This window comes from Notothenia rossii (assembly GCF_949606895.1).
Source record: "Notothenia rossii genome assembly, chromosome: 2".
In the NCBI taxonomy this organism is placed as follows: Eukaryota; Metazoa; Chordata; class Actinopteri; order Perciformes; family Nototheniidae; genus Notothenia; species Notothenia rossii.
The window spans coordinates 1,339,934-1,367,093 of NC_136904.1; the positions used below are offsets into that span (position 1 = coordinate 1,339,934).

A 27,160-nucleotide genomic window follows, 5' to 3' on the forward strand; every position below is an offset into this window, starting at 1 on the left:
TCGTTCATGTTTTCATGTCATAACCTACTTGCTGCAGGTCTCCCTTGGAAAAGAGGTTGATGATCTCAATGGGACCACCTGGTTAAATAAAGGTTTGAGATGAAATGAAACGCCACCTTGTAAGTTAAGATCCTTCGTCAAGTGGCCCGATCTCCTTATATTTCATTCACTTTCCTCCTTTTTGGGGGTTCTCTATATGCTCACGGCTGCTTTTCCCCCTTTAAATATACGATTTCAGGATCGGGGTCTAATCGCCAAAGACTTAACATTTATCATATGACATGTGTCAATAAATGTTCTTTAAACAAAATGAAGTCTCTACTGATTTAAATGAAACTCAGCGTAAGTTCTTTCAGGAAGACTGGGTACATTTACTCCGCAGCCGCTTGTAATCAGCTCATCACGGGCGTTGTCTTTAACCCATGTTACATTCACCTCATTCTCCAGCAGCCAATCATCGTGCTGCAGCCAAACTTTAAAATGGTTCTCCTCTCTCCTGCAGTCAGCTGTGATTTCAGGTTGTCATGCTGCCGCCCGCCTCCTCCCCATCCATCTCCTCCACCTCCTCCCCATCCACCTCCTTTCATCATACCCAGTGCCGGAAGAGTTAATCCAAAGACCTTATCACACCTCCTCTTCATCCCATCACCTCATATAGGGACCCCGGGGGGTTCCCTATATGCTCACGGCTGCATTTCTCCCTTTAGATATACGATTTCAGGATCGGGGTCTAATCGCCAAAGACTTAACATTTATCATATGACATGTGTCAATAAATGTTATTTAAACACAATGAAGTCTCTCCTGATTGAACTATAATATACTAGCTTGAACCCCAAAATGGATATCCTCATTTCACCACCTCCACCCACTACAATCACACGCACCAATGTTATATTTAACCAGTGGCGAGCCGAGACTTTTATACCTAGGCCCTTTGTCGTGGTCGTCAACAAAGGGTGGAAGAAGGCTGTCTTGGTAATCTGTCTGATGTATTTGTTGTAGGAGAGGGTTTGGTCAAATATGATGCCTAGGTTCCGGATGTGAGGGGAGGTTTGAACTGGGAAGCCGTCTATGTTGAGGGTGAAGTTATGGATAGGTGTGGTGAGTGTTTTTGTCCAATGATTATTATCTCAGACTATCGCAGTTGAGTTTGAGGAAATTGAGTGGGAGCCTGGATTTTATTTCAGTGATGCAGTTTGTCAGGATGGAGTTGTTAGCAGTGGAGATGGACTTGGTGGAGATGGGAAGCTGGATGTCGTCGGCAAAGCAGTGGAATTGAAGTCCATGACGGCGGATTAAGTGACCAAGGGGAAGCAGGTAAATGATGAAGAGGAGGGGGCCGAGAACTGAACCTTGGGGGACACCTTGGGGGAGAGGAGCGGTGGGGGATTTGCAGTTATTGATGTAGATTACATTACATTGCATTTAGCTGAGGCTTTTATCCAAAGCGACTCACAATAAGTGCATTAGACCAAGAAGATACAAACTTGAAGAAAACAGAATCATATAAGTACATCAGGTTTCATAGAGCCCAAAGATTTCAAGTGCTACTCAACTGGCTTTAGATAAGCCAGCCCTTTATTAGTATATAAGTGCTTTGTTAATAATTCTATCTCTCGAAGTGGAGTCGAAAGAGATGAGTTTTCAGTCTACGCCGGAAGATGAGCAAGCTATCTGCTGTCCTGATTTCAATGGGGAGTTCATTCCACCATTTTCGAGCAAACCCACGTGTTTTTTTCTGATGGGAACTTGGGTCCCCCTCGCAGTGCGGGTGCAGCGAGCCGTTGGACCAGAAGTTGCGTCGCTTTCTGCGTCAGGAGGGGACGTATAGTCCTGATGTTGTAAAGAGTGTATCTGCAGCAGCGGGTTGTGGCAGCGATGTTTGCAGTGATAGATTTTCAGTATTACCCGTCGGCCCTTACACTCTGGGGGGGGGGGGGGGGGGGGGGAGAGAGAGAGAGAGAACTGACAACCGGGGGGGGGGGGGGGAGAGCACGGTCGTGAACTGTCAACGGGGGGCGGGGCACACGCTTGTGAACTGTTAGCGCTGTGTTATGCATGCCCACTGCACCTGACGGACTGCTTTCAGATTTTTCCGTCATTGTTAAAAAAAATCTGTCATAGACGGAAAATATTCGGTTAACGCGACCTCTGCACCCAGATTCCTTGCAGTCTGAGTCGGGGAAACAACAGAGGGGCCGATGTTGATTGTTAGGTCAAGAGTGGGACAATCGTTTCCCGGAAGGAAAAGCAGTTCAGTCTTGTCAAGTTTGAGCTTGAGGTGGTGAACAGACATCCACTGAGAGATGTCTGCTAGACCAGGGGTTCCCAAATTGGGGGTCCCCGAGCGGGGGTTGCAAGATGATTACAACATTTACATTTTAAAACATTTATTAATTTTTTTATTCAATTTTTGTATTTATTATTATTAATAATAACGTGTGCATAGACATTTTTCAGGGGCGGACTGGCCATCTGTAAAATGTCCCCGCAACGAGGCTCCCCCTTTGACTATCCACTAGAGCAGTGTTTCTCAAACTTTTTCATACCAAGGACCACTTAACCAATAAAAAAACACTCACGGACCACCTAACTCAACAAATATCCATAAACAATAGACCTGCTTATCACTCCAACAGTATATAACAAATTACAGCCTAATAATGACAGCTTAACCTTCTCTATATCGCCTCGTTCACACATTAAATCAACAATACAAATACAACTACAGATTATATAAGCATTTTGTTCAAATGCGATTTAAAATGCTCACAGGTTTTACACCTCTTATGAAATGTAGACTACATTTATTACGAGTTTATGTCCGTGCCAACAGACTCACAGGTTGTTGGCTATACTGAGAGATATGCAAAATACACCACATAGTACGATAGAAACCTCCGCTGTGGATTTAAAAAAAAAATACAGTAAAACTATGGTCGTAGGCCCAAGTTTAACTCTCTGAGTTCTGCACGGTCGGCCTACAAAAATTAAAAAACGTTTATGCAGCCCCAACAACAGCCTCTGATCATCAACAGACTTCATGCAATGCTTCATCGGATGCTTAAATTAGATAATAATCTCTAGCTCACTCCTAACACATCTAAATCTACTTTCAGCATGGATAAATGTTCATAAAATACATCCATTGTTTGTTCTAATTGCTTCTTAAAATCCTAAAAAACACATCGTTTTTCTAGAACAGATTACAAATCGCCTGAAAATGGTACAAACAAGTGGCAACATGCTTGACGAAAGAGAAACTTAAACTCGCTCCATTGCGGAGATATTCCTGCGAGAGTGCGGAAAACGGAGTCGGCCACTAACGGCTTGACAGCGACGTCAGAGTCTAATCCCGCCAGCTCCAAATAAGGGCAAAGAGGCGGGAGCTGCTGCCTCCGAACTGGAAGTAAACAGAGCTAGCTCAGGCTAAAAAGCTAAGCTAACATGAAATAAATGCATACCAAGTTACTGCTAACAGTGTAGTTCCCCTATATAAACGCTACATTCATAATCAAATGAGACAATCTGCAAGAGAATTAGCTATATTTTGTTATTCTTAATGCTTGTCATTCACACGTTAATTAAAGATAGACTCCACCGCCCGGACCTAACGGAGCCGCAGTGGGCTAGCTCCGGGACGCCGGCTGGAGCTAGCCCCTGCGGCTCCGTTAGCTCCAGCGGCCACAACTGGGATAATTGGCTCCCCTATTAACATTTGCTCCCGTTTAGCATTATGGGCGTCATAGCCATAGACTATAAAACTCTTACCCAAGGCTCAATCATAAACTAAAATGCATATAGTATAAAGGGTTACGTCCTTAGCTGGCTAATAAGTAACAAGCTAAGCTACCAAGCCAACAAACACCTGTGAACGGGACATGTATAATATTATCATTTTAGACTTCTTGGAAGTTCTGTTAGTACATTCAAGCGCACAGCACAACATTTTAATTTTCTGGTATTTGTAACAATATTCCCTAAAAGGCACAATCACCACGAACACGGCTAAAGCTAAAGGGTCAAGTACAGTAACTATAACTAACTAACGTTGTAGCCTCTATGGTTGTAGCCTAGCAGAGTGGACAAGTTGCTGTTAGCTGACAGTGAGGCATGTACATGTCCATCAAAGGGACCACGCCCTAATTTATGCAAAGCTTTAAGGCTTAATATTAATTAAGATGAGTTGAGAAAAAAGAGGGTAATGATACACGCTGCGGCCAGGCAGGAAACATGTGACTTATCAGTAACTTTAGACATCGTAAAACAATTTTAAACGAGATTTTATTGTAGATTATACATTTTACTGATACCAAATATATAATATTTACCTTGTTCTTTAAAAATAAAAATAAAAAATATATATTGTTTGGAAATATATATTTTTTATTTATTTTGACAATCAAACATCTGGGAAGAGGGGGGGCGGCGGCCCCTAGCGCCAGCCGCCACTGGCTGTAAATAAGTGTGCCGCGAAAAGTGTGGTGTGTGAAGAGGAGACGAGAGACGCGTCATAAAACCCGGAAGTAATCGTTTCCCTCCACAAAAAAGCAATGAGATTTCTCCATAGGATTTTAGAAAATAGCTCGAAATAAGATCTGTGGGAAACGTACCTGTTAGATAAATGCAAGTTTTGTTCAGCCGGATAATATCCACATGTGTACCCTACTTTTATAATATTTGAATCATAAATCTATCGATTAGATTTATGATTCGACTTTTGAAACTACAAGAAGATAAGGAGGACTTTTACAAAAAAGTTATAGAGATTTTTGTCCAGAAGGATAGACAAATGGACTTCATCTTCAAGTCAAGGTAAGACCGCAATTTTATTGAAAATGGGATCTTACTAAGAGAGAACAATTCAATATTTAAATGATAAAATTAAATTTTTGGGGTATCCTTTTGTTGAACTGTGTGTTTACAATTAATCAAAGCATCAGACTAAAAGGCTTTTGAAAATAATATTATATCTTTATTTAGGTCAAAATATAATATGTGTAAACCTGAAGTGTCAGTGCCTCACCAGCCATGAACCTCACTGCACGTCACTGCAGAAGCTTATATATAGACATCTAAGTTTGTTGTGCCCCACCACTTTTGTACATATAGAAACGCCACTGAACGAGTCAGAGGAAGGGAGGGCAGGGGCGGACTGGCCATCGGGACGTTTGGGACGAATCCCGATGGGCCGGTACTGAAGTGGGCCGGTCGGACGATGTGGGCCGGCCGGTAACCGGAAGGGCTCGACATTAAATGGCCCGCTGGCCCGGAAGCACTATTTAGACACCCCGGGCCAGCATAACGTACTTTGCCCGCTCGGGCCACTAAAATTATTGCTTTAAAAAAATGGTCCTGTGGTATTGGTATTTTGACTAGCAATTTAGTTAAATTGTTTCGTTGATCAACGCTACAACATAGCGTTTTGTGAGTCGGTTGTCGTTGTTGGGTGAAAAGCAAACAGCTGTTTGCTGCGGAGCGCAGCGCGAGCTATGGCGCTGAGGGCGAGCAGGCTCCTCCGAGCGCGCTCCTTCACTACAGACTATTGCGCCACCTAACCATTCGCCAAAATGTTTTTAATACCAGCGGTAACCGGCCAAGTGCCGGGCAAAAAACAATCATCAAATAAAAGAAAGTAACCGGAGGAGTTAAAGGAGAGTGACAGGGAGCATGAGAAGAAGAGCGAGAGAAAGTTTCGGCCAGCTTGATCGATGGAGTTGGCTTCTAGTGGTGCAGTGACGCATCCTAAAACCCTTTATAATCTATTAATTAGATTTATGATTCAAAAATTATAAAAGTAGGGTAGACATGTGGAGATTATCCGGCTGAACAAAACGTGCATTTATCAAACAGGTTCATTTTCCACAGACCTTATTTCCAGCTATTTTCCAAAACCCTGTGGAGAAATCCCATTGCTTTTTGTCGAGGGAACCAGCAGCTTACTTCCTGGTTTTAGGATGCGTCACTGCACCTCTCAATATGATGCCAATATAAACAAGGTCTTCTGTCGGCTCTGTACATCAATGCCGACCTATGCTGACAAGCAGGGCCGTGGGAAGTAGGGGGGCTGAGGGTGCTGCAGCACCCCCTGATGGAGGACAGGGAATCTGCACGTCCACAAGATTAAATGGAAATATAATACAAAAAAGCGAATTTTCAGCCCTGATGTAACAACATTCATGATGAAGTAAAGATAACACCCTTTTCACACCGGTTACAGTTTCCATTTTCCCTGTACGATGAAAGTGGGGGATGTTGGCTAATCAGGCGCCCCCAGCTCAAACACAGGACAGATATCAGCTGTCTGAACAGGACTGATAGCCAGACGGACTGAGAGGCTCAGTGAGGTAAAGGACTGAGTGTTTAGATAGTTCACTTTAGTCTAAGTTATCTCAGAGGGTCTCAAACGGTTTGTTAACAATTTATGTAAACAAATATTTCCAAGGCAACCTTTATAATTATTGGGATAAATAAAAACAGGTTTGAAATCATTCCAGTGCATACTATACGACAGTAAACCAGAAATATTGTTTAAATCTGGAGAGATTAAAGAATATGCATAAATAAATAAATGTTAACTGGTAAAATAAGAAATAAATGAACAACAAAAATAAAATAAGTTACATTTACTTGTTATTGGCTATGTTAGGTTATTGGTTATGTCCACACACTTATTTGATTATTAAAATGTAAACCGATCTTTTCGATATGGGTGTTTAGAGTTGTACCCCTTAGATCTAGTCTCTGGCAATTCAGCTCGAAGTGCACCAGATTGAAGCATTTTACTTTATAATGTTGAAAAAAAATCTTCCTCCCTGACCCCCCTAGAGGATGCGATCCCCACAGCACCCCCCATTTGAAACATGTTCCCACGGCTATGCACAAGTAAGTGAAGAGTAGACAATATAAAGGTATTGGCTTTAGGGAAATGTCCCAGTAGTTTAGGAGAATGAAGGTTCTAATCTAATCTATTACATAGCCATTACACTTCTAACTCCTAATGACTGGAAGGCAGAAAGCGCTTTATACAAATAATAATACTCATAATAATAGCAGACATTTTTTAACAATTACCACAATATCATTATTTTAATAAACCAAATATGAACAATTGAGGAAAATGAGGAAGAACTGATGATTCAAGTAGTAATGTCGTTAGTGCATAAATTACTATTGCAACAAATGTGTTGTTCCAGAGGGCCATTGGCATTTTACCCTTAATGTCTACCTCTGCGGTAAGTCACCCCCCCCCCGTCGACAATTTACTAGCGGTATTTACTTGCGGTACCGCGGTGGGCCGGCGGTACCGAAGTGGGCCAGTCGAGAGTCCCGGGCTGATTTGTAGTCCCAGTCCGCCCCTGGCTGAGAGCACCTATGAGGCAAAGGTAGAGGGGGAGAGGGAACGAAGGTTACGGCGGACAGGTGCTGAATTACAAGAGATTAGGTTGTTATGTTTGGAAAGGGGTAGAGAGAATGAAATGAAGAAGTGATCGGATGTGTGAAGCGGGTTTACAGAGAGGTTAGAAGTAGTGCAGTTCCTTGAGAATATGCGATTGAGGACATTGCCAGCGTTATGAGTTGGTGGGGATGGAGACAGTGAGAGAGCAAAGGAGGTTCACAGAGATGTTCAGATATCTTCTCTGTCTGGAGGTTGAAGTCTCAGAGAAGTACAGCGGGAGGGCCAGTTTCAGGGATGTGTGAGAGGAGATGATCTAACTCCTCCAAGAAGTCCCCCAAGGCGCCTGGTGGAAGGTAGAGAACAACAATGGTTCATTGTATAGGATGGGTTACTGTGACGGCATGGAATTCAAAGGTGGAAGGAGTGAAGTTAGGTAGCTTGAAGAGGGAGAAGCTCCAGTTGGGAGAGAGCAGGAGACCAGTGCCCCCTCCTCTGCCAGAGGGTCTGGGTGTAGATGCACTGGTTTCTGTCAGAGAGGTATGATGTGAACCAAGAGAGGGCAGTGCGGGTGATGTTGAAGGTGGTTTCAAGATGGGTGAGGAGGATGGAGTGATTGATGGTGTCGAAGGCAGCGCTGAGGTCAAGGAGGATGAGGATGTTGAGGTTACTGGCGTCTGAGCAGAGGAGAAGGTCATTTGTGATTTTGAGGAGTGCGGTTTCAGCGCTGTGGTTTGAGCGGAATCCGGATTGAAAAGTTTCATAGAGGTTATTGTCAGAGAGATGGTGCTTGAGTTGTGACGCTACAGCACGTTCCAGAACTTTTGACAGAAAGGGTAGGTTCGAGATTGGTCTGAAGTTATTAGGGTTGTCAGCGTTGAGTCTGGGTTTCTTCAGAATAGGGGTGATAGCAGCTATTTTGAAGGATGGTGGGACGATGCCAGAAGACAGGGAGGAGTTGAATGTTGTAGTGATGAGTGAAGAGAGAGTAGGAAGGCAGGCCTTAACAAAGCTGGAGGGGATAGGGTCCAGGGTGAAGATGGTGGTTTTCATTCCTGTGAGGAGATCTGAGAGGTCCGTAAGGGAGACAGGGGAGAACTGGGACAGGGGTTGGCAGGATAAGGGGGGGCAGGTAGCTTGAGGGGGAGCTGGTGTGGTAGTGGTTAAGCTGCTGTAAATGTTTTCTATTTTACTTTGAAAAAATGTGAGACAAGAGCTGCATTTGTCTGTGAATGACTGAGAGGTGGTGTCCAGGGGGCTGAGGAGTTGTTCATTGTGGAGAAGAGTGTTTTGGGGTTTCCGGAGCCAGAGTAGTAGGTGGTGCGGGCATGGGATAGGGCATCTTTATACAGTGGCGGAGCCAGGACATTTTCAGTGGGGTGGCCAGGATGGAACCAGTGATCATTTTGGGGTGGCATTGAAATTACTATTATATGAACATAAAAATACATCTCACTATAAAATAAGGGGTTGTTTAAGGCACCTACAACACACCTCTACATTATTTGGGATTAAGTGGTGGAATAGATCAAATAATATTCAGTATATCTAACAATTTTTTTCGTATTCCCGCAGGCAAAGTATTAACAAAGCTTACATTATATAAATTTAATGCAATATACAGACTGTTTAGCTTATGATGATCAGCAGCCCTATGAGCTTATTCTCTCAGTGTATCATCAGGAATACAGAGACACACACACATCATTTAAATAAGAGTTTTTTAAATATTTTTTTTTAATTAAATGATAGGTTAAGAATAAACATCTTAAAGTAAATAACAATAAACAATAGCCCTTAACCCTGTAAGGCCCCCGGTTGTAATTTTACAACATTACTTGAAGCTATCGTAAAAAAGTCAGTCAATGTTTTTTTTTTTTAAAAGACCACATTTACATAGTCAAAAGGTCCTTTTGTTCAGCCTCACCATGCTATTGGGTAGTAAATGTGTGGGGGGGGTGCTAGTGGATCGCCGGAGCTGTATTAAATTAACATTAACATTCTTATTGTAGTTGTAAGCGCACTGTCTTGATGGAGCATATGTGTGGGCTGGACCTGTATTATACAGGAAAGGAGTGAGCAGAGGATAGAATTGTCGATTCTTGCTCTGTTTTCTGTGACTATCTTCCTCACCCTGCTGAACACCCTCTCAGACTTTCAGTTGCGCGCGCTACTAAAGAGACGCGCTACCATGGAAACCAAACAATGGTGTAGCTGTATTAAAGTCCGAGTGGAAACAGTCGTGAGTAAATCTGATTTAGTCAGAAATCAGGAGAAATGCGGGAGAAATATGATCCCGGGAGGAAACCGGGAGAGGGCAATGAAATCAGGAGTCTCCCGCGAAAATCGTGAGGGTTATATTGGTATTAATATATATATACTTATATACATATATTGTTTATATATATCTATGCATAGATATATATATAGATATGGTACTTACACCGGCGCACTTCCTGGGGGCTTGGGTGCTGACAGAGACCCTGAAACACAACTTCCGGTGCTGGCCTTCACAATAAAACCAACGGTTTTCTCTCTTCACCTTTCTCTTCTTAAGAATATTATATTAAATATAGGAAGAGGGGGAATGCATATAATATGAATAAAGATGTTTCAGGAGAAATAACCCGGTTTCTCTCCGCTGCTCCATGTTTGTGTGTGTAAATGTTTAGGTATTTGCTGAGGGGAAATCATAACCGCTTTTATTTTGAAGTCCTCTGCACCGGAAGTGATGGTCCCGCTCTTTCTAACTTGGTGCCAGATCGCGTGTGTCCGGAAGAGATCGGGAGTAGCAGCAGTGATCAGTCTGTCTCCAGTTAGCTGTATAACAAAGTCCTGAGGAAACACAGCGGCCTCCCAAGGAACAGCCTGCCTGTCTGCCTCATTTCAGAGTGGGTTATTGAAGCCGTAGCCTGGTGCTTCAGTCCGGGAAGACTGCAGAGAGTCCTCCCCTTTATTCCTCCACTACGGTCTGGGAGCAGCATCTATCTCCACTGTTGCTGTAACCATGTTAATGTCCCTCTGTGGGACCAATAAAGGACTTCTGATTCTGCGGACAGACAGAAGAGAGGGGGAGGGGCGGGTTGGAAAGCGGCCTTCTTCTTTTCCCGGATTTGAAGAGTCCTCTTCCTCGGTTATGGCTAGAAAGGATCCGTCTTGTGTAAATATGACGTCACGTTCTCGTTGCAACTCTCGTTGTAATCGGAGCGGCTCGCAAACACATCTACAGCAGTAACATGCAACATATGCATTAAAACAGCAGCAATATTAACAGAGAAACATCAGACATAATAGTAAAACACTGAAAGGGAACATTTTATTGCACCAGGAACTATCTTGGGACTTTTACTGCGACAACGTTGACTTGCCTGTGAATAACAAATAAACCATAGTGTTGGTGATCTACAGTGGTGTCATTGTTCTTTGAACAGCAAGAGCGCTAAAACCCTATTTCAACAATTACACTCGCTGTAATTGACATAATTAATAGATAGCTTAGCTTCTCACCATCATTTGCTGTGGCCCACTGATGTTAATGATCGTAACTGAAAGGCTGCCTGCCAAACATAAACATTCAAACACGTGACTTGCAAACTCTCGCGAGAGGTTTACAACACGGATCCTTTCTAGCCATAACCCTCTTCCTCGCTGCCCACCATATCCCACGATGCAATGCGCGCCGGTGACGAGGAAACAAAGAAAATGTCGGTCCGGTCTCAGAGAGAAAGCAGCACATCAGGAGTAACTGATACATGTGAGTATCGTGTTTAACTTACTTTAATAACGGATAAATGTGAGTATTGGGTTTAACTTACTTTAATAACTGATTGTGAGTGTTGGGTGTTTTGTTTTCGTACTGTATGTACAATCAATACTCCAGACTACGACGTGCTATATTCAACGTTTATTGTTATACCGGAGACGTAGACATCCATGTCTGGTAGGAAGGTGAACTATGCGGTGTGATTAGTGCCAAAGCCTGAACTAACTGAGCAGCCAATCCTGTCGATATTCGCCTACCAAGCCGTGAACTATGCCGCAAGAGAAGTAAACGTGACACTCGTCACCACCCCTCTCGTCTGAGAAGCTACGTGACGTCTGCGTCTGAAGTTACTTAACTTTGGTAGTTATCACCAAATAACCCAGTAATGTTACAGCTACTTTGTTGCTGTTCAAGCTAGACTCTATTTCAATATAGTTTTGGTATTCAAATAATGTTACACCTCTTTTATGCCCTGGACGCCGAAACAACCACAGACAACAATATCTATGTTTAATTATCAAAATGATAACAAAGGCTGAAAAAACAGGAGAAGCCTGTCTTCCCTTGGTCTCCAGGAGAACACGCCACTGTATATCACCACGTTTTCATAAAGTATTGTGTGTGAAATAGCTCCCTGCAGTGAACACGACTTTATGTATTTGTTTATGGTTTATTTGATATGGAGGGATGCAGTATCCATAGAAGTTCAGAGAAGAATCAACCCATATTGTTTATTTCATTTCGTTTCATTTTGGCACCATGGCAGAGGCAAATATAGAGTTAATGGATTATAATGTCCCGTTTACTTAAATACGTATTGTTTTATGATGTTTAGTTGACAAATAGTCACTGTGCTACATTTTCCTGCACTCAAGCATACATCTTAACACAAGAGTTGTTTCCCCCCTTTGGCCACAAGAGGGAATATATCTTTTAGTGAATGCTTCTGTCAGGAGGAAACAAAGGTTTGCCAACACATTACTCTACTGCTGAGGAAGGCTGTACAAAGACGTGAAACGATGCGCTGCAATGTCTGTGTATTGTTGAAGAATGCCAAGTAAAGGAAGAAAGTAATAACTCGCACTGAGTCTTGATACATTACTTTAGTTCAGTGGTTCTCAAAGTGGGGGGCGCGCCCCCCCTGGGTGGCGCAGAGGCATGACAGGGGGGGCGCGAGAGACCAGGAGGAAAAAAGGTTATTAAAAATATATATATATATAAAAAAAAAAAAAAAAAAATCATCATTTGAAAAATTATTGATTCGAAAATAATATGATACAGTACTATTACGTCTGGGTCTCTGAGTTTCATTAAAGCTTGGCTGTGTGTGTGTGGAACGAGCCATTTTGTGCGCGTGTGTGCAAGAGAAAGAGAGATCGCACCGGTACCGGAGATCGTTAGCTTCTGGTGCTAGCGAGCTACGCTAACGGATATAAGGAGTTTTTTCAACAACAAATTGGAGGAGAGTCCTCTCCTGTCAGACTGAGAGGCTCAGGGAACTTAAGGGTCTCTCTCAGTGTTATCTCAGTGGGTCTCAAACGTTTTGGTCACCATTAAAGTAAACAGTTATTTCCGAGGCACACGTTGATATGATCATTATAGTTATACAAAAATAAGAGAATAAATGAAAAACAGGTATGAAATACTATATACATTAAAAAATGAATAAAGTTTAAAGGGGTGTGATTTGTAAAATATCCATAAAGAAAAAGTTAATCTGTTTACAGTTCTGTTTCATATGGGTGTTGAGAGAGGTATCCATAGATCTCTTCATTTTACTCTCAAAGTGCACCAGATTGATGCTTTTAACTTCAATATTTAAAAATAAATCTTCCCGGGGTAACTTGCCCCCGGACCCCCCTATGTGAGGTCCACACACCACCTATAAACACAGCACTTTACCCGTGCTTACACCTATATGCCGTGAGCTGATTATCGAGCCTTCATTGTAGCAGTCGCGGGTACACTGTGTGTGTGCGTGTAGGGAGTGTTGCAGTAGAAAATAAACTGTAGCGCCCGGTACATTAATGGGAAACCCTAAATGTTTGAGCACCCTCTATGAAACGTAAAGCTACCCCACAGCACCCCCAAAATAAATCTCTGGCGCCGCCACTGAGCTACTATTTGTGTTGGGGGGGGCCCGGCATTTTTTTCTTGTCCAAAGGGTTGGCCTGACAGAAAAAGTTTGAGAACCACTGCTTTGGTTCATTATGTTCCCCCCTTCATTTGAGAAACATTATCCAATGATTTATTATGTTGGTGTTACACACCATTACTGAATTAATTCTAAAACCAAGAATAACCTACATACAAAAGAGCCCTGGCTCAAGGACAAACAAAACAAGGACACCACACATGATTATTTTCCAATAACAGTATATTTATTTAAAGAGAGTAACTCAATTGTGATATCAGTTTAATCCCTAATGTGTGTAGTGTATAAATCTACTTACCAAATAGAAACACATGGACATAGGATTTTGTTAAAAAAAAGTGTGCATATGTATTTGGGAACCTATCAATGTGAACATGTTTGATTTGGGGGTGGACCTCAAATCCCATAGGGGGGTCCGAGGGCATGCTCCCCCGTGAAGATTTGTTTTTTTATTTTGCAGTTAAATGCATCAATCTGGTGCACTTTGGCTACTGATATCAGCTCTGAAAATCTCAGGCAATATGCATCTGCACTATCTCGATGCAACCCGCTTCTTTCATGCTCTTCAATTATTTTGGTGAACATGCTTCCATGCCTGCATGCCTCCTTTAACAAAAGCATTGTCCCTGGCACCATTTTCTATTTGTCCCATCCTTGCTGTGGAATACTTTGGGAATGGCTTTCTTGGAAGTTTGTTGTGGGTGGTTGGCTGAGGGCAAGCAAAATAATCAAAAGGTCTTGCAGGTCTCCCTTGAAAAAGAGATCTATGATCTCAATGGGACCATCTGGTTCAATAAAGGTTTGAAATGAAAAGGCCTCTGTGTCAACTTCCTGTGTGTCTCTTTCGCTGTCTTTCTCCTCCGTTGCAATTTCCCTTGTGCTGGATGGACCCTGAATCTTGACTTGTCTTTTCAACCTTCTCGGCATCTGCTGCTACTGAATAAGAACCAGCATAAGGATTAAACTCTTATGAATAACTATGTAGTAACTTATTGAGAGAACATGAACATAGCTTGCTTATACTGTTGTCATTACATTTCCTTTGGTTTTGTTCAGTGTTTTCATAGCCTATTGAAACATTCCTCTGTACCTGCCAGTTCTGTTCTAGCACTGAGGTCTGCCTGCATCTCTCCCTCAGGGACATCATCATCATCTGATAGTGGAACTGAATAAGGAGAAAATATAATCATTACATTAACAACTATTTATGAAACATAACCATCTCAAGTTATTCTCTCACAGTTTGAGGGGTTTGTAGCCCCACAGTTAGCTGCAGTCTAACGGTTATATTACATATATTTTGGATTTTTATCGTTTACTGTCTGATTAGGACAATTCTGGAGGACGGGGTCTGCTGGGGAATGAGCTGCCATCTACACAGGACCCCCCTTGGTGATATTGTCCTGTCATATACACAACTACGGTGTAGTTATGCAAACGTAGGTCACAGGTTCCTCAACAGTGCAATAACATGACATACATTTTCATAAGAATAAAATTGTCAAAAAATAAGAATAGTGCAATGTCAGGTGTTAACTCGTCTTATGGCCTGTGGGATGAAGCTGTCCCTGAGTCTGGTGGTTTTAGTCTGGGTGAGGGCTGAGGGCTTTCTTCCTGAGCCGCTGGGAGTGGAGGGCAGCTCCGTCCTGGAATTTATTAACCCTTTAGACTCGTTAACTGTTAGTAGGGATGCATCAATTAACAAAATGTCTACCGATGTTTAAGAGTACCAATTTTGCCGATGTTTTACTGTATATACTGTAATAGTAGTGTTGAGAACACGGCGTGGGAAAAATATACGGGTCGTGCTGCATCTAGATTGTCCTGTCCTCTGTAAGAAGGGAGGCGTGTGGCGCAGTGGATAGAGCCTTGGTGTTGGGATCAGGGGAGCACAGGTTCAAACCCCACTGCAGTCAGCATGTCGTTGTGTCCCTGAGACACTTCACCCCAAAGTGCTCCTGTGGGGATTGCCCGCAGTATTGAGTATGTTGTAAATCGCTTTGTATAAAAGCGTCTAACATGTAATATAACAGCGAGGAACAACAGCTGTCCACTGACTGTTCTAACTTTATTGACTCTCCTGGGTAGTGAATTGAACATGCAATAGTAATTGGGGATGGCATCTGTAATATAAAGATAAATAAACATGTATTATAGAGGGATAATGACCAGTGACTTGTGTTACACAGTAAATCAGGTAGATCAGTGGTTCTCAACCTTTTTACACCAAGTACCACCTGAGAAATAGAAATAGTTGGCTCTCCAAGTACCATGACCAATGTTTAAATACAGTCTATGCACAGCTCATGCTGGACTCGGAGGCACATGTATTCATAATAACATTATTTATTGTCAGCAACAGCTACATGTACAAAGGGCCGTCTCTCTCTCTCTCTCATCACTCACTCACAAAAGAGAACAAAACGAAAGAATAAAAAATGATAACTGTACAGTACTTCATTCATACTCTCTCTCTCTCTCTCTCTCTCTCTCTCTCTCTCTCTCTCTCTCTCTCTCTCTCTCTCTCTCTCTCTCTCTCTCTCTCTCTCTCTCTCTCTCTCTCTCTCTCTGCCATACATGTCCATTGACAACTCACCTAAACCTAATGGGAAGGTTGCGCTTGTCTCCGTGAACACAGTCCTTTGATGTTTGGGGCAATCGAGGTGAGCTTCAGTCTCAGGTCTGGCTCAACATTCAGCCTGCTTCTGTATTTGGTTTTAATAACAGCAAAGGAAGAGAAGCCTTTCTCGCACAGATATGTGGTCGAAGAGGAAGGAGAAAGTGCTCAGCTTTGTCAGACAGGGCGGGGTATTCTCTGTGTTGCTTTATCCAAAAGTCCACTAAAGACTGCTTTCTGAAAGCAGGCTTTAGTGTTTCATCACAAGATAGCTCTATTAAACTCTTCTGCTCAGCCACAGTTAAGTTGTTTGGCAGTTCAGAGGCTTCTCATCCAGCTGTTGTCTTCGGTCATCATTGGGAAATACTGGCGGAACTGTTGTCTGAGCGAGACCAGGTGTGCAACCATGTTGTCCCTCACTCCTTCATCAAGGGTCAGCTCGTTCTCAGACAGAAAACTCTCTAAAGCAGAGAAAGATTGATTGATGTTGATTTTGTCCTGCACATCAAACACATTAATGGAGAGTCCCTGTAGTCCCAAATTCAGGTCGTTTAAACGGGAGAAACTGACTGAGCCAACTGACTGAGCCACACTGTATCATCAAACACATCTGATAAGGGGAAGTTTTTGTCCTGTAAGAAGACGTGGACTTCTCTGTGCAATTCAAAAAGCCTTGAAAGCACTTTCCCTCTTGATAGCAATCTTACTTCCGTATGGAGCAGAAGTTGGACATGCTCGCTGCCCATCTCATCACAGAGCACTTGGAATAGGCGAGACTGCATCGGTCGGGCCTTTGTGAAGTTCACACTCTTCAAAGCAGAGACTTCAAGCCATCAGGCATCTTCTTCACCGCCAGCGCCTCCCGGTGGATGCTGCAGTGTGTCCATCGCATCTCCGGTGCAACCTCTTGGATCCGAGCTGCTACTCCGCTGTGGTGGCCAGTCATAGCCCTCGCGCCCTCTGTGCAGACTCCAACACACTTTTTCCATTCAAGTCCATTCTCTTGCACAAACGCTTCCAGGAGCTGGAATATGTGCTCAGCTGTTGCTCTGGTCTCCAGTGGTTGACAGAACAGAAAGTCTTCCTGAGCTGCACCATCATGTTCATATCCGACATAAACAACCAAATCTGCAACATCAGTAGTCTCGTCCAGCTGGATGGAATAATAGCTACTACTTTTAATGCGCTCAATGTGTTTTAAACATCCTCTGCCATCTCTACTATTCTCCGTGACAGTGTCATTTCAAAGTGACACCAAATGTAACTGTTTAGCAGCCTTCTCGCCACAAATAATTTCTGTCATTTATTTTGGCTTACCGGCTTTTGCAATGTGGAGGCTGGCACGATACGAGGCTTCCTGGGCCTTGGCTGTGGGTGTACAGCTGGATTGGATCGTTGACGTGCACTTATTTGGTGCATCGCGTTTTTTTGTAAAGAATTCCGCTGGCTTGTCTTGCAGGTGGGCGTGTTTAGTTGTACGGTGCCGTTGGAGGTGCGATGGTTTCATATAATCATCACTTAGCACTTCACCACAAATCACGCACTGTGATCTGGGCTCATTATCTGTCCCACTGCAGCTGAATCCAAATGTCATGTAACCCTGGTTGTATTTCCAAACTGGTTTGTGTCTCTTTATTGTGGACTCACTTGCGCAGCTGCTGATAGATTCACTCGCAGCTACGTTAGCAGCGTTAGCACTGGGCGGCGTTGTGGCGGTGCATATCACTTTTGCGTTGCTGGTGGAGCCTGCGCTTGTGCTCGGTTGATGACTGTCCTCCCCCTCATTCAGGGAGGCGTGTGGTGCAGTGGGTTGTGTGTTGGTTTTCGGATCAGGGGGTTCAAACCCCCACTGCAGTCGGCATGTCGTTGTGTCCCTGGGCAAGACACTTCACCCCAAATTGCTCCTGTGGAGATTGCCCACACCATATGTAAGTCGCTTTGGATAAAAGCATCTAACAAGTGACATGTAATGTAATTCACTTGTTCGCTTTCGCTGGTAATATTCTCCTCTGTACATCTCTTGCGAATACCTCCCGTTTTGTGCCACGTTTTTTTTTTTAATATATTTTATTTATAGGGGTGTAACGGTTCACAGAATTCACGGTTTGGTACGTACCTCGGTTTGGGGGTCACGGTTCGGTACGGGTTCGGTACAACAAGAAAAAGCAAAAAAAAAGTCCAAAATGAATAATTCCAGGTTTGTTTTTTATTTATTTTGAACAGTAGTGCAAGTTTCAGTTTAAAAATAAGGAACTCAAATTTTTGAATAGTTAACTCTATTACACAATTAAAAACAAACCACAAACAGTACCACACACACTCAGATGCCCAGATTATCTATATTTGCTGATGTCAAACAAAAAGGTTCCATAAGCTGTAAAACTAAAAAGATTGTCTTAAAAATATTACAAAATAAATAATAAGATAGTGTTGCAATCACTTTCAATCGCAATCAATAAAAGCCGGTGTCCTCCACTATTGCATAAGGGCGCAGCATAGCCGTTGAAATATATATGCCAATAGCTTCCGTTATTTATTTTGGTCTCTCGGCTCTCATGTCTATTGGCTTCTTAAAAACAGCGGGGAGAAGCTGGTGAACTGCTGTTGTCTTTTGCCGGGCTCCGGTGATTTGCAAATCTGGATGATGCCTTCTGATATGATTTAGCATGTTTGGCGTGTGTTACCATTAGCATACCGCACCGCTGTCGAACAACGCCGACACACCGTCCTCGTCCGATCCACTCCATCGCTATTGTAGTCCACAGGGAACCCGAAATGTTCCCACACAGCTGATTTGAAAGAAGCAGGTAGGTTCTAGCTCCTGTGTGTTATCTGAACTCGCCATACTAACTTTTCTTCTTCTTGTATTTTGTTCGTTTTGTTGTGTTTTGTTCTTCTTCGTTTGTTGTTTATGGGCGGCTGGCAAACACCTTTTAGGCACAATACCGCCCCCTGGATTATAAATAGTGTAGTGGATACGGCCCTGAATGACAGACTTTTTTCCCACTCGTAAAAAAAAAGGCGTGTTCGTCGTGTGACTGCTTGCACCGAACCGTGACGTCCGAACCGTGACGGTACGGGACGAATACGGATACCGTTACACCCCTATTTATTTATAATGTTCAGGTTTATGTAACAATTAAACATTAAAAAATATATGTTTTGCATTAAAAACGCAAAGTATCCCCCCTCCCCCAAATAACAAAAGACAAACAAAAGTGAGTGCGTAAATCAAAACACAAGGAGATACTACACATACACAGTGCTACTGTATATCCAGAGGCCTGTTGGTTAATCAGATGATATACCGATGGTGGCGTCAGTGATGCATCTATAAACTCTAAATGAGGCTGCCAGATCTTCAGAAAGGTGTTATATCCTTTTCTAAGACTATATGTGATCTTTTCAAGAGGAATACAGCTGTTCACTTCTAAAGACCATCTATCAATGATGAGAGGAGAGTCAGATTTCCATGTTACTGTTATGCATTTCCTAGCCACACATAAAGCAATTTCAATAAATGTAATTTGGGATTTGTTAAAGATCTATTGAGACTTGTGAAATCGCCCAGCAAGCAAAGTTCAGGATCTAAAGGGAAGGTAGATCCTGTGATCTTGGTTAAAGTCTCACAACAATCTTACCAAAAGGGCCTCACTTTTGTGAATAGCCAGGTGCAGTGTAGGAAGAAGCCGACCTCAATACCACACCTGAAGCACATCTCTGACAGCTCGGGCTTGGATCTATGTCCTTTCTGTGGGGTGAGGTACAGTTGATGGAGGACATTATAGTGAACCAGTCTGTACCTGGCATTAATAGTAGCTGACAAACTGTCTTTACATAAATCTGACCAGAGCTGTTCATCAATTGCTACATCCAGATCTGACTCCCATCTTGCTCTAGATTTGTGTAAACCTGGCTTTGGGCCCTCATTTAGCAGAGTACATTTTAGAAATACCTTTTTGTATACATTTCCCTCATGAAGCAGTTTCTCCACATCAGTCAACACCGGTAAAGTCATCCCAGGTTGGCTCTAAGACAGGATCTTAACTGAAGATGGCAGAAGAAGGTCTGGTTGGACAAGTCATATTTCCTCTTTAATTGTTCAAAGGACACGAGGAGTCTTTTTTTGTAGCAATCTTCAAATCTTCCAAAACCTATAAAGCTCCCAGCAGCATAAATGATATGTTCAGTTGTTAAGCATGAGAATCAGTAAAACCTTGCAATCCTTTTTTTATCTGGACATGTAAGGGTGAAAACTTTTACGTTGACAATGTTTAATTAAATTGTTAATGTCAAGACATTTGATGAGTGTAATTAACTTTAGCTATGTTGTTAGTTTATCCACTCAAGTGAAACCAACTTGTAGCTCTGCAGTGTAAGTAAGGAACGACTTAGTCTAATAGAGCCCTGTTCATTTCAGTGTTTTATTGTATTACATACACCTCAGGAAAAATACAGAGGGCCGGACCTCGTTGAGTTCAATGGGGGGGGTAAGGCCATGACTGCACTTCATTTGACTGACCGCTCTAGTTACTCTTCTAAATCATTAACATCTCTATTTAGAGCTGCCTTAAGAATACAAAAGGCAATCTGGGTCCCAAGCTGTATCCACATGTGATTTTAGGGGTACAAAACATAACATGTTGGTGCATAAATGTAAAAAGATATTAACCATAGATATTAATTAGGAATATAGAAATAAGTTCAAAACGGGGCTTTTTGCCAAACGGGGCTTTGAGCGGTGACCCAACATCTATTCTCTGTAACGTCTCTGTCTGTGTTTCCTGTTTCCTGCAGACGTCCAGCAGCTGGTGGTTAAAGAAGAAGTTCCCCCTGAGCAGCAGGAGTGGAGTTCCAGTCTTGACCAGGAGGACCCAGAGCCCCCCCCACACATTAAAGAGGAGCAGGAGGAACTCTGGAGCAGTCAGGAGGGAGAGCAGCTTCAAGGGCTGGAGGAGGCTGATATCACCAAGTCCACATTCACTCCTGTCCCTGTGAAGAGTGAAGACGATGAAGAGAAACCTCAGTTCTCTCAGCTTCATCAAAGACAAACTGAACACCTGGAAACAGAAGCTGATGGAGAGGACTGTGGAGGACCTGAACCAGCCAGGAGCTCAGATCCAGAGAGACATTTACAACCAGAGACCGAGGACAATGACAAGGATGGCATATTCTGTTCACTTTCAGGTTGGTATTAGTATGTTGTCTTCACTGGGACATGTCTCCATGCTTTAATGTTGAAAAATATATTTATTTTTGTCGTACTGCCTCTTTTCAGCCTCTGTCTGAAACCTGAGCCCAATCTGCTCTGAATGGTTAGCTGGCCGGCTCTGTTGTGATTGGTTGACCACTTAGAGATGTCCCGCCCCTTAGCCTATCATGTACAACGTGTTGTTGTGCCCCGAGGTCAAATCAATCAGGATACTTTTCAGAGGAGAAATGTACGTTGTTACAACAGAAAAGAGACAAAGGCAGCTTAATGTTACGTAGAAGCATGCATACAAAAGTATTAAAGTAAATCAAAAACGAAAAAATACAGAGGGCCGGACCGCGTTGAGTTTAATGGGGGGTAAGGCCATGACTGCATTTCATTTGACTGACAGCTCTAGTTACTCTTCTAAATAATTCATATCTCTATTTAGAGCTGCCTTAAAAACACAAAAGGCAATCCGGGTCCCAAGCTGTATCCACATGTGATTTTAGGGGTACAAAACATAACATGTTGGTGCATAAATGTAAAAAGATATTAGCCATAGGTATTTATGATATTAATTAGGAATATATCTATCAATCAATCAATGTTTATTTATATAGCCCAATATCACAAATGTTACATTTGTCTCAGTGGACTTCACAGTTTGTACAGAATATCAGTATGACAATACGACACCCTCTGTCCTTAGACCCTCACATCGTACAAGGTATACAAACAAGGGGTTCAAAACGTGGCTTTGAGCTGTGACGTAATGAACACAACAGCTATTCTCTGTAACGTCTCTGTGTGTGTTCTTACATCTTACTTCTGTATGGAGCAGAATTTGGACATGCTCGCTGCCCATCTCATCACAGAGCACTTGGAATAGGCGAGACTGCATCGATCGGGCCTTTGTGAAGTTCACACTCTTCAAAGCAGAGACTTCAAGCCATCGGGCATCTTCTTCACCGCCAGCGCCTCCCGGTGGATGCTGCAGTGTGTCCATCGCATCTCCGGTGCAACCTCTTGGATCCGAGCTGCTACTCCGCTGTGTGGTGGCCAGTCATAGCCCTCGCGCCCTCTGTGCAGACTCCAACACACTTTTTCCATTCAAGTCCATTCTCTTGCACAAACGCGTCTAGAAGCTGGAATATGTGCTCAGCTGTTGCTCTGGTCTCCAGTGGTTGACAGAACAGAAAGTCTTCCTGAGCTGCACCATCATGTTCATATCCGACATAAACAACCAAATCTGCAACATCAGTAGTCTCGTCCAGCTGGATGGAATAATAGCTACTACTTTTAATGCGCTCAATGTGTTTTAAACATCCTCTGCCATCTCTACTATTCTCCGTGACAGTGTCATTTCAAAGTGACACCAAATGTAACTGTTTGGCAGCCTTCTCGCCACAAATAATTTCTGTCATTTCTTTTGGCTTACCGGCTTTTGCAATGTGGAGGCTGGCACGATACGAGGCTTCCTGGGCCTTGGATGTGGATGTTATTATCTGTAACGTTTCTGTGTGTGTTTCCTGCAGACGTCCAGCAGCTGGTGGTGGTTAAAGAAGAGGTTCCCCCTGAGCAGCACGAGTGGAGCTCCAGTCTGGACCGGGAGGACCCAGAGCCCCCCGCTCACATTAAAGAGGAACAGGAGGAACACTGGAGCAGTCAGGAGGGAGAGCAGCTTCAAGGGCTGGAGGAGGCTGATATCACCAAGTCCACATTCACTCCTGTCCCTGTGAAGAGTGAAGATGATGAAGAGAAACCTCAGTTCTCTCAGCTTCATCAAAGACAAACTGAACACATGGAAACACAAGCTGATGGAGAGGACTGTGGAGGACCAGAACCAGCCAGGAGCTCAGATCCAGAGAGACATTTACAACCAGAGACTGAGGACATCCCAGGAGACTCTTCTGAACCTGACACTGAAGACAGGGCTGATTGGATGAAGACCAGAGAACCAGGTTCAAACTCTCAGAGAAATAAACAAGACCCTGTCAGTGATTCAAGACGTATTGCAAGAGAGAAACCATTCAGCTGCTCAGTTTGTAAGAAATCCTTTGCAGTGAGAGGAAATTTAAATCGGCACATAGCAATCCACACAGGAGAGAAACCATTCAGCTGCTTAATCTGTAAGAAGTCTTTTACTCAGCGAGGATATTTAAAGAAACACATGTATATCCATACAGGAGAGAAACGATTCAGCTGCTCAGTCTGTGAGAAAACTTTTGCAGGGAGAGGAAATTTTAATCGACACAAAGCAATCCACACAGGAGAGAAACCATTCAGCTGCTCCGTCTGTAAGAAGTCTTTTACTCAGAGAGGACATTTAAAGAAACACATGTACATCCATACAGGAGAGAAACCATTCAGCTGCTCAGTCTGTGATAAATATTTTACACAAAGTGGAATTTTAAAGGATCACATGAGAATTCATACAGGAGAGAAACCATTCAGACAAACTGAACACCTGGAAACAGAAGCTGATGGAAAGGACTGTGGAGGACCAGAACCAGCCAGGAGCTCAGATCCAGAGAGACATTTACAACCAGAGATCGAGGACAACGACAAGGGTGACATATTCTGTTCATTTTCAGGTTCGTATTAGTATGTTGTCTTTACTGGGACATGTATCCATGCATTGAAAAAGCTCTTTATAACACGTTGGTGCATACATTTAAAAATGTATAGGTATTTATGATATTAATTAGGAATTTACAAATAAGGGGTTCAAAACGGGGCTTTGATCGGTGACGTAATGAACACAACAGCTGTTCTCTGTAACGTCTCTGTGTGTGTTTCCTGTTTCCTGCAGACGTCCAGCAGCTGGTGGTGGTTAAAGAAGAGGTTCCCCCTGAGCAGCAGGAGTGGAGCTCCAGTCTGGACCAGGAGGACCCAGAGCCCCCCCCACACATTAAAGAGGAACAGGAGGAACTCTGGAGCAGTCAGGAGGGAGAGCAGCTTCAAGGGCTGGAGGAGGCTGATATCACCAAGTCCACATTCACTCCTGTCCCTGTGAAGAGTGAAGATGATGAAGAGAAACCTCAGTCCTCTCAGCTTCATCAAAGACAAACTGAACACCTGGAAACAGAAGCTGATGGAGAGGACTGTGGAGGACCAGAACCAGCCAGGAACTCAGATCCAGAGAGACATTTACAACCAGAGACTGAGGACGACCCTGGAGACTCTTCAGAAACTGACGACTCTTCTGAAACTGACACTGCAGATTCTACTGACACTTACACTGAAGACAGGGCTGATTGGAAGGAGACCAGAGAACCAGTTTTAAACTCTCAGAAACCTAAACAAGACCCTGTCAGTGATTCAAGACGTAGTGCAGGAGAGGAACCATTCGGCTGCTCAGTCTGTAAGAAATCTTTTTCACAAAAGCAATATTTAAAGAGACACATGAGAATCCACACAGGAGAGAAACGATTCAGCTGCAGTGTTTGTGACAAAAGATTTACCTGGAGTCAACAGGTCAAAAGACATAAGTGTGTTGGTCGTCAATCCTCAGAGTTTCATCAAACTCAAACTGAGGAGAACAGAGAGGCAGAGCCTCCAGCCAGCAGCTCAGCTGAACACATGGAAACAGAAGCTTATGGAGAGGACTGTGGAGGACCAGAACCAGCCAGGAACTCAGATCCAGAGAGACATTTACAACCAGAGACTGAGGACAACCCTGGAAACCCTTCGGAACCTGACACTGGAGACAGGGCTGATTGGAAGGAGACCAGAGAACCAGGTTCAAACTGTCAGAAACCTAAAACATACCCTGTCTGTGATTCAAGACGTAGTGCAGGAGAGAAAACATTTGGCTGTTCTTTGTGTGAGAAAAGGGTTAAACGGAGAGGAAATGTAAAAGACCACATGAGTATCCTCACAGCTTCATCAAACTCAAAGTGAGGACACCTGACATTTTCCAAGTCAAATCTGTATGTCCAACAAAAAAGAAGACAATTAATTAGTCCTATGACAATTCACATGAGAAGAATCTGTCTGGCTGTGTAAACTCTGTTTGACAATATTCATACATGACTTCATCTAAACTCCATCTTTATCAACAGAAGTTTTGAATATGTTTAATGTTTTTGTCATACTACTTTTCTGATTTATACTATAACCACTGACTGATCAATCTGCGGAGCAGTTTCTCTAATAATCAGTTTGGTTAATGAAATGTTGTGACTTGAAACTTCCATTGGGATGTTTTTGATAGTTCCTGTTGAGTTATCAGTCTGTTCTGGTCTAAAAGAAGAACCAATGACTTATTGATATAGAAAAAATGTACGATGTTTTCAGTTTTATTCTGTTCTGTTTATATCATCAAACCAAACACCTGCTACTATTAGATCCCTTGCATCTTTGGGTTTGTTTAAGCATGCGTTATCATCTCACTTTCACCTGGTCTGCTCTTGTTATCTATATCTGTTAGACACTACTGTCTATCAAATTGTAATGATTGTATGTATTACTTCATGAATTTTACTTAACAGACTGTACGTGGTTTCTCCTGGTTTGTCATGTTTTACTTTCTGTTTTGTTCATGTATGTCTGTAAGTTGTTGCTTCTGTTGGGACCCCCTTGAAAACAAGATGGTGCATCTCAAGGGGTTTATCCTAATAAATACATTTCTATATAAAAGAAAAATGCCTTCGAAACGGACTCACATTCCTGCGTAATGTTTGTGTTTTGCAGCAGATTACAAACGGCTCATTTGGAGTTCAGATGGAATTTTAGGATTATTCCTGCTTTTTGAAACTGTAGTACGGGCTCATGTGTTTCATTGTTGGTGTTCTGTTAAATGGAAATTGAAGTCCTCCGTTGAATCAGGGTGGAAGCAGAAATAATAACTTCAGATATTCATTGCTATCGGGATGTTAAGAGCGTTCCATGGAATATAACAAAGTGTTTCTCAAGCCGGTTTCTCAAACTTACCTACCCCACCTTTAAGATGAATACTGTCTGCTCTTTATTATTGAAAGTTTATTTAGATGAAATTAGATTTACTTATACATGTTGTTGTAGCTGCAGAAACAAGGCATTGCACTAAAGTTAAAACTATTATAAGAAAAAAACGATATGCATATATAAACAAACAAACTGTACATACCTCCATAGTTTATATGGTAGACACACAATAAGATATACAGAATAAGTTAAGAGTACACTGTAATCAACAAATCATAATCATATTGTTAAAAAATACAAGACACAGGATAAACAATATGTCCTCTGTAGTTGCAGTTTCTTTTTAAATTAAAAAAGGTTAAATATGATGATCATTGTGATGCCCCTGTGGGTTCATCTTGAGAGGGTGTGGCTGTGCTGTGTCCAGCCTTGATTGCAGTAAATCAGGGCACCTGGGTCTGGTGCCCTGCAGCTATTTAAAGCCTCTTTGTCTCTCTCTGCTTCTCCCTACGGCCCCCGGTTTTGTTGAGTATGCTGTTGTTACTTTAGCTGCTTTACTTTGTGCACCTCAACACCCTCACACATACATGTCCATGCAACCCTCACCCTGAATTTACACTACTGATACCACTGACGTCCTTATTGAGTGCTTATTGTTGCACTTCATTCATTTGGTTAATTTAAATTCTTTGCTTAAATAAACATATGTTATTAACCGTTGATATGGTGTGTATCCTCTTTGTTGTGGCCTTTTGAGCCAGGTCAAAACAATCATCAATACAAATTGTTCAGGGTTATTGAAAGCGAAAAACAGAGGCACTTGGTTCCACGAGAGAACTATTGCCACAAGTGTCTAGGCAATGTTCCTCTTTCTGAACCGATTGCCATCTCTAAAAAAGCCAAGATTGTCACAGTCACTGGAATTTTGGAGGGTAAGTTGCATTTCAGGACAGTAATAGTTATTGCTGAAGTGTTTAGTTCCACGAATGACCCATATGTGGTTTGTCATTCAGTAACCATCATTATACTGACACAAGTTCACCATCACTTTTTCAGGTATTACAACATATTGTAAAACGTGTTCTGTGTGGCACATTTTACCGATACCAGGAGTGGACAAGGGG

The 27,160-nt window shown here is 42.7% G+C and overlaps 2 protein-coding genes across 5 annotated transcripts in view; both read left to right on the plus strand.

The window, feature by feature from the left end:
• Positions 1-26,670, plus strand: part of LOC307025940 (uncharacterized protein) — a 128,249-nt gene extending 101,579 nt beyond the window's left edge. For 3 of the 4 annotated variants that reach the window (XM_079660948.1, XM_079660950.1, XM_079660951.1), the window contains 2 exons: positions 22,664-23,722; positions 23,941-26,670. In XM_079660948.1, coding sequence (XP_079517074.1) covers positions 22,664-23,722; positions 23,941-25,031 — 2,150 coding nt within the window. In that variant the 3' untranslated portion in view covers positions 25,032-26,670. The remainder of the gene's footprint in view (positions 1-22,663; positions 23,723-23,940) is intronic. The other variant, XM_079660949.1, reaches the window with a different exon arrangement.
• On the plus strand, positions 9,857-22,648 carry LOC307026256 (uncharacterized protein). Its single transcript, XM_079661512.1, has 2 exons — positions 9,857-11,153; positions 20,732-22,648. Exons 1-2 carry the CDS (start codon positions 11,072-11,074, stop codon positions 21,130-21,132), a joined length of 483 nt encoding a protein of 160 aa, XP_079517638.1. The 5' UTR covers positions 9,857-11,071; the 3' UTR covers positions 21,133-22,648.
• Positions 26,671-27,160: the final 490 nt, after the last annotated feature.

Excerpts from the sequence above, each read along its gene's own strand:
- LOC307026256 (XM_079661512.1), top strand. The coding sequence starts at position 11,072 with ATGCGCGCCGGTGACGAGGAAACAAAGAAAATGTCGGTCCGGTCTCAG. Across the intron at positions 11,154-20,731 it reads ATCAGGAGTAACTGATACAT|ACGTCCAGCAGCTGGTGGTT; the intron begins GTGAGTATCGTG and ends TGTTTCCTGCAG.